Source organism: Zeugodacus cucurbitae, chromosome 3, assembly GCF_028554725.1.
Source record: "Zeugodacus cucurbitae isolate PBARC_wt_2022May chromosome 3, idZeuCucr1.2, whole genome shotgun sequence".
NCBI lineage: Eukaryota > Metazoa > Arthropoda > Insecta > Diptera > Tephritidae > Zeugodacus > Zeugodacus cucurbitae.
In genome coordinates this window covers 72,712,027-72,724,748 of record NC_071668.1, presented here as the reverse complement: position 1 = coordinate 72,724,748, position 12,722 = coordinate 72,712,027, and the positions used below count along the sequence as shown (strand labels likewise).

At 32.8% G+C, this 12,722-nt stretch overlaps 2 protein-coding genes across 4 annotated transcripts in view; both read left to right on the top strand.

The window, feature by feature from the left end:
• LOC114804412 (uncharacterized) overlaps positions 1-3,011 on the top strand; it is a 109,566-nt gene extending 106,555 nt beyond the window's left edge. Inside the window, exons 4-5 of the mRNA XM_054227443.1 lie at positions 2,037-2,940; positions 2,991-3,011. Coding sequence (XP_054083418.1) covers positions 2,113-2,940; positions 2,991-3,011 — 849 coding nt within the window. The 5' untranslated portion in view covers positions 2,037-2,112. The remainder of the gene's footprint in view (positions 1-2,036; positions 2,941-2,990) is intronic.
• LOC105215935 (trissin receptor) overlaps positions 2,800-12,722 on the top strand; it is a 68,269-nt gene continuing 58,346 nt past the window's right edge. For all 3 annotated transcript variants that reach the window (XM_054227222.1, XM_054227223.1, XM_054227221.1), the window contains exon 1: positions 2,800-3,517. In XM_054227222.1, the coding sequence (XP_054083197.1) occupies positions 3,058-3,517 (460 nt within the window). In that variant the 5' untranslated portion in view covers positions 2,800-3,057. The remainder of the gene's footprint in view (positions 3,518-12,722) is intronic.

Here is a 12,722-nt window from a genome sequence, read left to right as displayed (position 1 = left end):
CAACAGCCATTATAATTTGAACAAAAACTTATAATGCATCTTCTAGTAAACCGTATATAGATTGAAATAAAGATTGTTTATCCTTCTTTCCAAGCTTTTTTAGTCCAATTATAATGAGTTTAAACTTAAAAATAGTTAATTCAAAGACCATTATTATTTTGACGATTACTTCTACATCTGCAAATTTCCGCACCTAACTTTAACACTTTTATTACCTTAAGACTCTGGTAAAGACAATGTAAAATAAATATAACGGGGGATCGCGGGGGAACACAACTAAAACTTTATGTAAACACATTGAAGACGCAGACTAATTTCACAAAAAATAAAAATCGCGTTAGTCTTAATTAATTTCACAAGTTAAAATAAATACCTTTAGCTTCAAAAGCCATTAAAAATAATCTTGATTCGTTAACCTGAACAATTACCAGAACAATTGGAAGTGCGTTGTTGCTGCGAAGTTTTAAAAAAATTACTGATGTGCTTTAGAAAAATACAGTTCTTCATGCGTTTAACTCTATTTTTAGAAAGTACCGTTAGATTTTTGGGAAAACCCGGTTTGAAAATAAGAAGTTTGGACAATTTAGAGGCTAAACCGATGGCATTTTGTCAAAAAATCGAGAGATGGATTTTTTTATTTTTGGCCTACGGTGGAACCACTGAACAATTGAAACCTTACAACGATTGTATTTAGTCCAATAAGCAATAATCGTTTTGCAAATGTAACCAATACAAATGTTAAGTTTTCTCATCTCTACTGCGTAGCCTTTGTTTTTAATGCTTTGTTCTACCAAACCAAATTTGAGCAACAGTAAGACGACAGCTTAAGTTTATTCACGAATATAAACATATGGGCAAATATCGGCAGCTACACCTAACATTTGTATTGCCTTAAAACATTGACAAATACACTGATAACACTCACGATCCCCGTGGGGTAACATAACTAAATGTCTATTTAAACATGAAAATTACGTTAAAAAAAATACACAAAAAAAGTATAATCAATCAAAAATACACAACAAATAATAAATCAATAAAATTAATTTCACAAGATGAATTTATTAAAGTAAATACCTGCAACAATAAAATTCTTTTTAAATAATCAAAATCGGACCTCTCTAGCAAACGTTTGACCACTTTGAAATTCAATTTTGTTTTCACGAAAAGCTAACTTAGCGCAGTTTCGCTGCAAAATTGAATAGTTGATTACGCTTTACATTCTATTTTTAGAATGTCCCGTTAGATTTGCAGTAAAAACCGGTTTACCATGAAGAAGCTTGGACATTTTAGAGACGATTTGGTAACTTTTCGGAAATTTTTGTTGTTATTAATTTATTGAATTTTGTCCTATGGGCGCAACCACTGTGCATTGTGAGAAAAAGAAGCTAAATTCATATCTTTAAAATTTCACCCAAATTGAATGATAGTATTGATATAAACCAGATATAGATTTGGCTTTAGTCATGTTTGGTACCTGGGTGTTAGAAAACATATAGCCCCTGTAAATATTTTCTTGGGACTCTTATATATCAATATTAAATATAATTATGATATCCTCATTGATGTTTCATGTATCTATTTTATAGAGAAAGCACATGATGGGCCATAAAATAGTGTCTTAAGAAAAGTAGGCGTGGTTGTACTCCGATTTAGCCAATTTTTAAGAATGCTATATAGCATGTTTGATTGAAATTGGTTGGGTAGTTGAAAGGATATTGAATTTCACTTAAAAATGGCCTTTGCCAAACCTATTATTATCTCCGAAATCTTGAGGGAGTAAAAAAGTTAGGGTTTTACAAGAGATGGGATTAAACTCGGGAACTACATGAGTTAAATCAAGTCTTATATATATTGTACGAGTCTGCTATTTATAATGTATGTATATATACATATACATGTGTATAAATATATTTTTGTCCCTATGTTCACTACTCTTTATTAAAAATAATTTACCATCCGCCTCCAATGTAATTTCGTAATTAAAATTGCTGCAAAACGGTATTAATTTTTAATTTTTCATATTATTATTACAGTGCTGCGAAAACAATATAAACTACAACAACCATAGCAACAACAACAACAAATAATATACATGCAAACAATGTAATAATGTCAACGCTTGCAGCAACAGCGCAAATGTCAGGAGTCACCAAGTCAAAGACACTTGTGGGAAATGTGGCAAGCAATACTGCTACAACGACAGCAACGACAACAACAAGTGCAACAGTCAAAGCAACGACAACGATAATAACAGCAAGGACAACAACAGTTACTACGAGAAAATTAAGCAATCAAGATAATCACAATGAGTATGTCGCTGCTAACGTTGATGGGAAGTATTTAAGGCACGCAATGCTGGGAAATTTTAATCAACAAAACGAGCAATGCCATGCCGGGCTGGAGAGCACAAGCAACAGCAACAACAACGACACAAGCAGTTGCTATGGTTATGTTGGCAGACAACAGCAACAACAACCACTGTTGAGGTTAAATAAAGAGATGAATGATGTCAACAACATGCAGCCAGCAAACACAAGAACAACAGCAGTAATGTTGAACGAAATGAATGATGTCACCAAGTGCATGCGCATTTTAAGTAACAATAATTCATGCTGCCGCGCTGATAACAACATTAAACGGAATTATGAGGCACGCCAAGCTTTAGAAAGCGTTAATGAAAGAGCGCCGCGCACCAGCCATTTGCACGCCGCGACCCAATACACGCCTGCCGAGGAAGCTTTATCAGTGGCGGAAATTTCAACATGCATGTCACTGGTGCCCGCGGTGCTTGCAACAACACCCACAGTCGCTTGCCAAAAGCACTTGCCACTACCGACGACAGCAGCACCTCTCGCTGAGCCGCGTTTAAAGCGCGCTTCCGGCTCAAAAATCACGAACAGTTTTTGTGCGGCAAGTGAGGCGCTGACTGGGACTGTGGTGGGTCGCTTCAGTGCACCCATTACGTCCAATGAAAAGCATGACCGCAGTGCGCGCAGCGGCAAACGTAGGAGAAAGCGTTGCAAGCGCAAGCTACGTAGCGGCGTCGGAGCGGAAATGTACGGTGGAATGGCTAAAACAAATGCCACAGTCAAAACGCGCGCGATTAGAACACTGACAAAGCGGCCAACAACGCTAAATTCGGGTGGCCTATTGACGTCATTCATTTTGAATTCCACATTACTGGCGTTATGCAATGCCACCGCCGCTACGGCGCTTTCAGCAGTGGCGGCAACATTGGGGGAGTCTATTCACAGCTCTGTGGGCGGTGGAACGCCTTCAACGCTTTCTGCCAACGGTGTGTTGAATCCGTATGAAAATGTTAGCGTTGCTAATGGTAATAGCAGTCACGATGGCAGTCAAATAGCTACTGCCAATGGCGGCACTAGTGATATTAGTTTTAATGATAGCGACAATTTGCTGGAGGAAGATGATCGTGAATATATATTCGACCGCACCGATGTGCGCATCATTTTTATTACGCTCTATACATTGGTGTTTTGTTGCTGCTTCTTTGGTGAGTAAAACGTATATTGATTATTATAATTTTTATACCCTCGCAGCTTGTTGCAAAGAGAGTATTATAGTTTTCTTCAAATGATGGTTTGTTGTAAGTCATAAAAGTAAATGAGTGAGATATTGGATTATATATACCAAATGACGAGGGTGACGAGTGGAGTCAAATACGGATGCCTTTCCGTCCGTCTGTGTAAGCTGTAGCTTGAGTAAAAATTGAGATATATTAATGAAACTCGGTACATGTGTTTCTTAGCACCATAGGAAGATTGCTTTGGTAGATGGGTGAATTCGAACCATTGCCACGCTTACAAATTGGCATATAAAGTGTTTTAACAAAGCCATAAATAAAGTTATAAAAATAAAAAGGGGCATATTTGGTGAAATGGGAAAGTAGGACCCGCTCTCTTTCAAGGTTTTTATAGAATTTTAATTTTAATTTTAATTTTAATTTTAATTTTAATTTTAATTTTAATTTTAATTTTAATTTTAATTTTAATTTTAATTTTAATTTTAATTTTAATTTTAATTTTAATTTTAATTTTAATTTTAATTTTAATTTTAATTTTAATTTTAATTTTAATTTTAATTTTAATTTTAATTTTAATTTTAATTTTAATTTTAATTTTAATTTTAATTTTAATTTTAATTTTAATTTTAATTTTAATTTTAATTTTAATTTTAATTTTAATTTTAATTTTAATTTTAATTTTAATTTTAATTTTAATTTTAATTTTAATTTTAATTTTAATTTTAATTTTAATTTTAATTTTAATTTTAATTTTAATTTTAATTTTAATTTTAATTTTAATTTTAATTTTAATTTTAATTTTAATTTTAATTTTAATTTTAATTTTAATTTTAATTTTAATTTTAATTTTAATTTTAATTTTAATTTTAATTTTAATTTTAATTTTAATTTTAATTTTAATTTTAATTTTAATTTTAATTTTAATTTTAATTTTAATTTTAATTTTAATTTTAATTTTAATTTTAATTTTAATTTTAATTTTAATTTTAATTTTAATTTTAATTTTAATTTTAATTTTAATTATAATTTTAATTTTAATTTTAATTTTAATTTTAATTTTAATTTTAATTTTAATTTTAATTTTAATTTTAACTCTAATTTTAATTTTAATTTTAATTTTAATTTTAATTTTAATTTTAATTTTAATTTTAATTTTAATTTTAACTCTAATTTTAATTTTAATTTTAATTTTAATTTTAATTTTAATTTTAATTTTAATTTTAATTTTAATTTTAATTTTAATTTTAATTTTAATTTTAATTTTAATTTTAATTTTAATTATAATTTTAATTTTAATTTTAATGATGATTATACACATGTCAATACTGACTTCCTTTTGTCTACTCGTCATGCATTACTACTGAATTACTCTTTTGTGAAGCTCTACTATTTAACCGGAAATTAAAGTACACAACTGATAATTACTATTTCTATAAGTTAATACAAGCGATTACATGCAAACATTTTACGACTGAAGGGGCTTTGAAAATACAACAACGTAATCACACAAAACAATACTCATACTGAAGGCAACAACAAGCATAAATAAATACTAATTGTTTGCAAGTAAATACTCATAGTATTCGTAAGCATTTGAAAGCATTCCTGTGCATGCAAACATTCATTAGGCAAGCAAAGGATTACTGAGTTGCATTGTTTAGTGTAGATATTAACCTCTATTTGTATGTGTAAGTATATATGTAACTGCATCGGCCACAATAGTCGTCTATGCACTACTTGTAATTATCCTGCTAAATTGCAGCCATACTCTATGGCACTAATCATTTCGTTGCGTAGCCTTTATGGCTCTTCAGACACACACTCACACACTAGAATGCTTATATTGCCCACTAAGTGCACTTGGGACAACAATGTGTTAACTGATACAAACATTTAACAGTACAATGTACGCACCCACAAATGCACTTAAGTGTAAGTACAGATCAATTGTAGAGGTGTGTGTGTGTGTGGTATGCTGGCAGTTACATGATAATTTGCTACACCCACACTGATTGCACTGTTGGCCAACGGAAATATCAATTATTTACGCACGCAAGTGTATGTGTGGGTGTATGTCTCCTTGTATATATATGTATGCATACCTCCTGTATCTGTGTCTGTCTGAGCCGTCTCCATAAGTACATGCTTGTTTATGGCATTTGCGGGTTTTGTAATTAGTGCAGGCGTGCAAAGGCAACATACAACAATAGAACAAAAACAACAACACCACAGAAATAAATGCATAGTACATACGTCGGCGTTTGAAAGACAATTTACAGCAGGTAGCCATAAACTACAATAAAATACATTACGAATTGTGGCAAGTAGCGGAAATGCTAAACTCTCATCGCCCACTCTTGGACTCTGACTCTCACACTCTGTCGTACAGTTAGTGTAAAGTGACGCGAGTAATGAACTATGCAAAATTTAGCAGCGCAAAAGCTGACTATTATTGTAACAGGAAAGGAAAGCGTACACCACACGCTACCACTAATTGCTTTTGTGTGTGGGTGTGCGTTGTGCCCATAAATTCGCAGCGAATTACGCGTTTGACTTACAGTTCAACCGCAACACCAGCTGCTTTAGCGCGCTCTACAATGTCTGTTGTCTAATGTTAGTTTGCGGTCTAACTGCTCTGTATTGTACTGCATCAGCCATTTGCCTGACTACTAACTGTCTGACCGGGCGTCTGGTGTCTGCCTGCGTGGGTACTATCACAACTGGCAGCTGTTGATTGCCCGCAATGCGCTGATGCGGTTAGCTGCCAGAATTTACTGTCTGGATACGGTGTATGGCAGCTATCATAACGGTGGGAAATATTATTACCGCCTGCTAAGCGTCGACAAATTGTCTAATGCCATTTAGTGGCAGATGTAAATTATTAATGAAATAACTCTACTAATAGGTACTTAGGTTATTTTTTCAGAAATCAGATTATGATTTTTAGAAGTAGCAACGATGAAAAATTACCGTAATAACAAGTGGCAACTTGGAAGCGACCAATATATTTATTATTGTTTGTTCTAGATTTGTTTTTATAGAACAGTAGCTCTAAGGCCCTGACGATAATTTCGAAGTCCATATACATACTGTCGGAAAATTGGTGTTCTAATGAGCTCTTTTCAACTGATAAAAGGTCCAACGAGTTTCATTTAAAGAGAATTATAGCTAATACTTCCTTTCTTTTGCTATTTTGTTAAGAGGTGTTAACGTTCGCAACTATTTTCAGGAGAAGTTGAAGGACAAGTAGATCACTACCAAAAGCAGTGGTCAACTTGTCATGTCCGCTAACAGATATATTATTTTCATTGGCAGTATTTTAAATTTGAATTGAATATTTTGATGTTGACTGTAATTAAATAGCCATTTACTTCCATTTGTAGCAATTTAAGCCATCACAATCTTATCTTCCTGAGAAAGCAATAATCTCTCGGCATTGTGTAACACTTCTGACAATTACGGGTCGGTCTCACAATAGCGCCATTTGTGGAGGAGAGTTTTGTATGGTACACTCTTTATGTGGTCATTCCAACTGGTTCTCCGCATCTCTATGTCAAGGACCAGTCCTATGGAGAATTTAATTGTTGACCAGAATCCAGCAGATGAGCTCTAATACATACATATATACATTTCGGGGTCTCTGCGGAATATCTCCCAGAAGCCCAATCTCAATTTCTCATTCTACTTGGTCAGTCAGTAACATAGGGTACCATGGTATGTCATTTTACATCACCGTCCAACACTTTATGAATATAAAGGCCTTCAGATGTCTGGAGACACCTTCTTTTTCACAAAAAAGGCAAATCATTAATTTATCTTACAGCTCTGAACGGCTTTCTTCCATGAAACGGTACCGCGATAATTTTAAATGGGACATTCGCTTCGGTTGTTATTGTTGCTCTAGTGACCTAAAACATTCTTCAAATAATTTTTAGAAATGCTGACGAGTCCTAGGCCGGATAAATAATCGGGTCCATTCCTCTTATGTCTAACTGACTGTCGTGGGAACGGAATTCGGAAAGTTCGTTTTTCGAAGTAAGCCGTGCTGATTTTGTTTTTTCATCTACCCAATTTTCACATGCCTCTTTTAAGTTCAACTTTACACCACCAAGGGCGTTCGCCATGGACAGGAACAGGTGGTAATTTGAACGCTTCTGGTCGATCGCCTGCTTCAAGCGGTTCGGTTGTTTCCAGTAGAGGGTTGAATTAAGCGTCTGGCCATATGGGAGTAGCTCATAGTGGATGATTCCCTTCCAACCTCACCAAACACACAGTAAAACCTTCCTGGCCGTCAATCCCGGCTTGGTCACTGTTTGGGATGATTCATCTTCGACCACGACCGTTTTCGCTTGATATTGTCCTTTGTAAGCCATTTTTTGTCGCCAGTCACCAACCGCTTCAAAAATGGGTCGAGTTCTTTCCGTTCTAGCAGCATATTGCAGGCGTTGATTCGGTCCAGAAGGTTTTTTTGCGTCAAATCATGCGGCACCCAAACATTAAGTTTTTTGTGTATCCTACCTTCTGGTTTAAAATGGTTTGGTGATTAACTCCCATCTCCTGGGCGATGTAACGAGATGCCACATGCCGGTCTAACTCGATGTTTTCCATGATTTGATCGGTATTCGTCGCCACAGGTCTTCCGCCGGCTGGTGTCATAATGTCGTTTTCACCCGCTCGGAATCGTCGAAACCATTCCTCCGCAGTTCGAAGTGATAGAGTACCATCCCCCAAAACACCATTAATCTCACGGAACGTTTCTCTAGCGGATTTGCCTTTAGCGACGGAAACCTTTAAAATAGCGCGAATTTCGGGGTTAGTGAACTCCATGTTTACACGTCTATAACTGTTGAACGCAATATCCAAACTAATCATGCGAAGCGTCGTTTTGTAGGTTATTTCAAGACTTTACAAAGATGTATAGTATTGCCAGATACGAGCTGTGTAGCGGCTCTATAGCCGCGAAATTCAAAAGACAAAAAGGCGGAAGGGAGATATTTTCCAACCTAATATAATGGACTTTTGGCAAAACATCCTAAATGAAATTTGTAGGTTTCCTTTTAAATGGTTCTTTCATTAGCAAATTAAATAATTTAACTCATTTCTAAAGGAATATTGTTTAACAAAACACCAATGTTACACTTAGTTGAAGCAATTCTTATTAAAATATATTTTTTTAAAGCTTCAGTGAATCAAAAGACTAAGTCAAATTAAGCTGTTCTGCCAAATTTTCATACAATTTTTTTCCAACTCTTAACAAAATCAAGTTATAAGGCAAAAATTATGTAGAATTTTTAGTTTTTTTTTGCCGAAATTTTTTTCCTGTTACAATTGGCAATCTCGTTATGTCCAATTTACAACCATTTTCCAATTTATCTACAACAAGACGATTTAATCATTATCAAATTTTAACGAAAAATCATGCTTTTGTCAATAATTCAGTTGACATTTAATGCCTAAAAATATTTACTTGCTTCTCTCTAATGCCAGACACAGTTCTACGAAATTGGAATATTTTACACATTTCTACTTCATTTTAGAAATATATGTCATGTATTTGGCCAGATTTGCCAATCAATTTGCTAACCGTTATCACGAACAATAAGTGTTGAATTTTAAATTGTTTACTCTTTACACTTCAATGACTTTCAACAAGGCTTGTAAATGTCTATGAATGTCTACTTGTGACAAGACTATGTAAATAAGTATGTATGTAATTGGGTAAAGTGCCTCAAGTTGTTTGCAATAAAAATGGCAAAACCAAATATTTGTTAATATATATATAATATACATATATATATATATTGTATATAAAATATATACACACATATCCTTATTGCGTCTGTCCCTAAGTAGACACAAGTGAATTCCTCTCGGTACATTTTACTTTAAAAATATGTGTATAAATGTGTATATATGTAATATTTCTGCAAGACAGTAAATTGTCGAAAAATATTAAGCGCCGATAACGGGTTAAGTGTGTTGACTTTTGTACTTTATTAAGTAAAAAAAAATGTAAAAGATCAACTGTTGAAGTGCTCAAGAATCATTCATGCGTATACACATGCATATAAATGTTTATAATATACGTATAAAATTGTTGCTGAGTTCACACTCACTCATAATTTACCTTTTAGATTTAATGTGTCTGATTTTTGGGTCCGTTTAACAACCTGTTAGCAACCGGGATTTACATCTGTCATGTTTTAAATGCATACTGATTCGGTTGAATAAATTATGCCGTGAAAAAGGTTTAGTAACTGTGATTAGAGTGACAAGTTGAGAGATTTTTCGAAATATTAAATATCCTTGTCACATATTGGGTTGTTGTTTTTAAATTTTATCCAACAAATATGAGGGTAACTCCAAAAATAGTTTTGTAGGTATTTAAAATGTCTGGTATATTCATTTGTGCTAGACAGATTTTATTAATTTGGTGTCTATTTCTATTTTGGATTTGTTAGAATTTTTTGTTGTGGAGATTTGGAATTTTATTTTTTTTTTAAGTCCTTTGGAGTTAACTTTTGACAAGCAATAAATCGTTTTTTTGAGAATGTTAATCTTGAATAGTGTTCGTATTTCAGAATGTGCTTTCGAAAATCGGTCTAGGCTTGAAGACTTCCATAGTGTATGTTATTAGTTATCATTTGTAAGCCTTGACTGTATTTATGCTTCATGAAATTAGAACATATACTGGCAAAATTAAAGCAATTTAATCATTTGAAAAAAAAATATATAAAAAATACAAAATAATTTAACAAAATATTAATAGCTGATCTGCTGTGGATTATGTTTGCTATGCTTAAGGGGTTATACCAGTGTAACCCATGAAAAAATTAGGCAGTTTTCGTGAATATTTTTTAAGGAAATACTCAAATGAATGTTTCGAAGTTTTTTGGGGCATATTTTATATATATGTGGGTTCTTTGTTTAAATAATCATTTATTTATTTATTTATTCATATATTAAAAGCGTAAATATATTTGTAGAAAACATTGGGTTTCATTAACTTTTATTTTCATAAGATTTAACTTTTATAATACATTAGTTTTAATTAACATTTAGTTTTATAAGATCTAACTTCTAGAAACGTTTCTTCACTCGGTGGATTCTCAACCTCAACTGTCCTCGTCAGTTCGGCAGTAGTGGGTTGTCTATCTTACTTAGGTCAGGGTTGATTTATTTGGTAATTAGTGCTTTGTACTCGACCTGGTTGACCGTACGGTCGAGTGTACTGATCCCACATATATATTTTCAGCTATATTTTAAGATTTTGTTTTTACAAAAATGTTGAGTTATGTCGTGTCTTGGGAGGTGCCAAAAAAAAACGTTTCCCATCTGCTAACATGACTCCGGCCGAATGAGTAGCTGAAACAAAAAAAAAATCAAAACAAAAAATTTATGTTGAAGATATTTCCTGTAGAATGACATATGATTTTTGAAAATTATCAAAAATTAACAAAATGGCGTAGACATGAGAAAAAATTTCGTTTTTTTAATGCCAAATTTCTAATCTCAATCAACCAATCTAAAAAGATCGTAGGTCATTATATAGAAAATATATTCAATAATACTCAGTTTCAATTTGAAGTCAATCGGTCAATTTCTCGTTGAGTTATGTTGTCAGCATTTTTGAGATATGTTGTTTTGAGAAAAACGGGTTTAAAGTTTCGACTACAGCTGCTTAGACCTCCTCTTTAGAACGCTGCCATTCTAAAACTATTCAAGATACGACATTACCGCTTTCACTGGATATTTTTTTGTATAAACTGTAGAATAAGCAAAAAAATAAAAAAATCAATTTTTTAAAAGTGTCACACTGTAGTTGTAGATCAGAGGAAGGAGAAAATTATCATTATTATTGTTGTTGTTGTTATACTGACAGAAAATATTTGCCAAATAATTTTCAAAAATACTGTTGAGTTCACAGACATTGGGAGTATAAAAATTGGGGTCAGTTTCGGTTATGTACAATAGAACTGATTGTGGTGGGAGTCATATTAGCAATCATAAATGCCATCGCTTGATAGAAATACTCTTTCATTTACTATGTTTATGCTTCATTTCTACTCGGTTATATTATATACGGGTAAGTTCAAACCACATGCATAACCACTTTTTCACCACGAGTTAACGGGTTATATATAGTTAGAATTAAAAAAAAATCGATTTTTTTTATTTCATTTTCTTAATGTACACTTATTTAAGAATACACACAGAAAATTTCATATCGTTCCGGTGAATATTTTCAAAGTTACAAGCAAATTTGAAAAGGCGTTTCAGAGTGCTTGGAAGTACAAGGTCCAAACTTTAAACGCGTTATTCTCAAAATGGTGTTTTCAAAGTCGGTGACCAACATTACTCGAAAACGGCTAGACCTATTAGTCTCAAATTTTAACACGACCTTCTTAAATATATTTTTTAGTAATTAATCGAAGATTTTTTCTCTCCGATAAATTTTTTTTTTTTTTATAAACAATTTAAGGCCGGAATTTCGGTGAAGAATCGATTTTTTTTTGAGAAACCGCCATTTTGTCAAAAAATTTTATTTTGCTTATTCCTTCGATTAATTACTAGATTTAACATTATTTTAACGAAATCTGTTTGGTTTTTTAATTTCGGATGATCCAGTTCCGAGTTATAGTGGTCACCGCAAAACGTCTTTTTTGAGAGGAGCTCCTGAAGATCAGCTGTAGCTCTTTTTCAAATAAATATTTTTACTAGTACTAAGTCTTAAAATATAGTTAAACGATACCATAATGTGTGTATAAATTTTTGGATCAATAAATTAAAAAGTTTTCTCAGAAAAAATTCTGGAAAATTCACTTTTTTCGGTCGTCTAACTGTATATAACACCTTAAATGATCTACTCGGATAGAATATACACATTTTCTTTACGTATGTAGGCGATTTAACTCGGATGCATAAACGGATTTAGAGTTAAGTTGAAAGTCAATAAAATCAGCTCATTTTTTTGTGCCGGTGTATATTGTTTTGACAAATTGCATATACAGGGTTCCCGTATTGCCAATTTTAGAAGAATTCAGAATTTACCTCGAGTAGAGTATTTGCCGTTTATGCTTATAGGCTATGCTAGAGAAAGTTACCTTATTCCTTTAAGAAATAAAAAAATAAATAAAAAAATTTCTTTTCAGCAAATAAACTTCTTTCAACATAA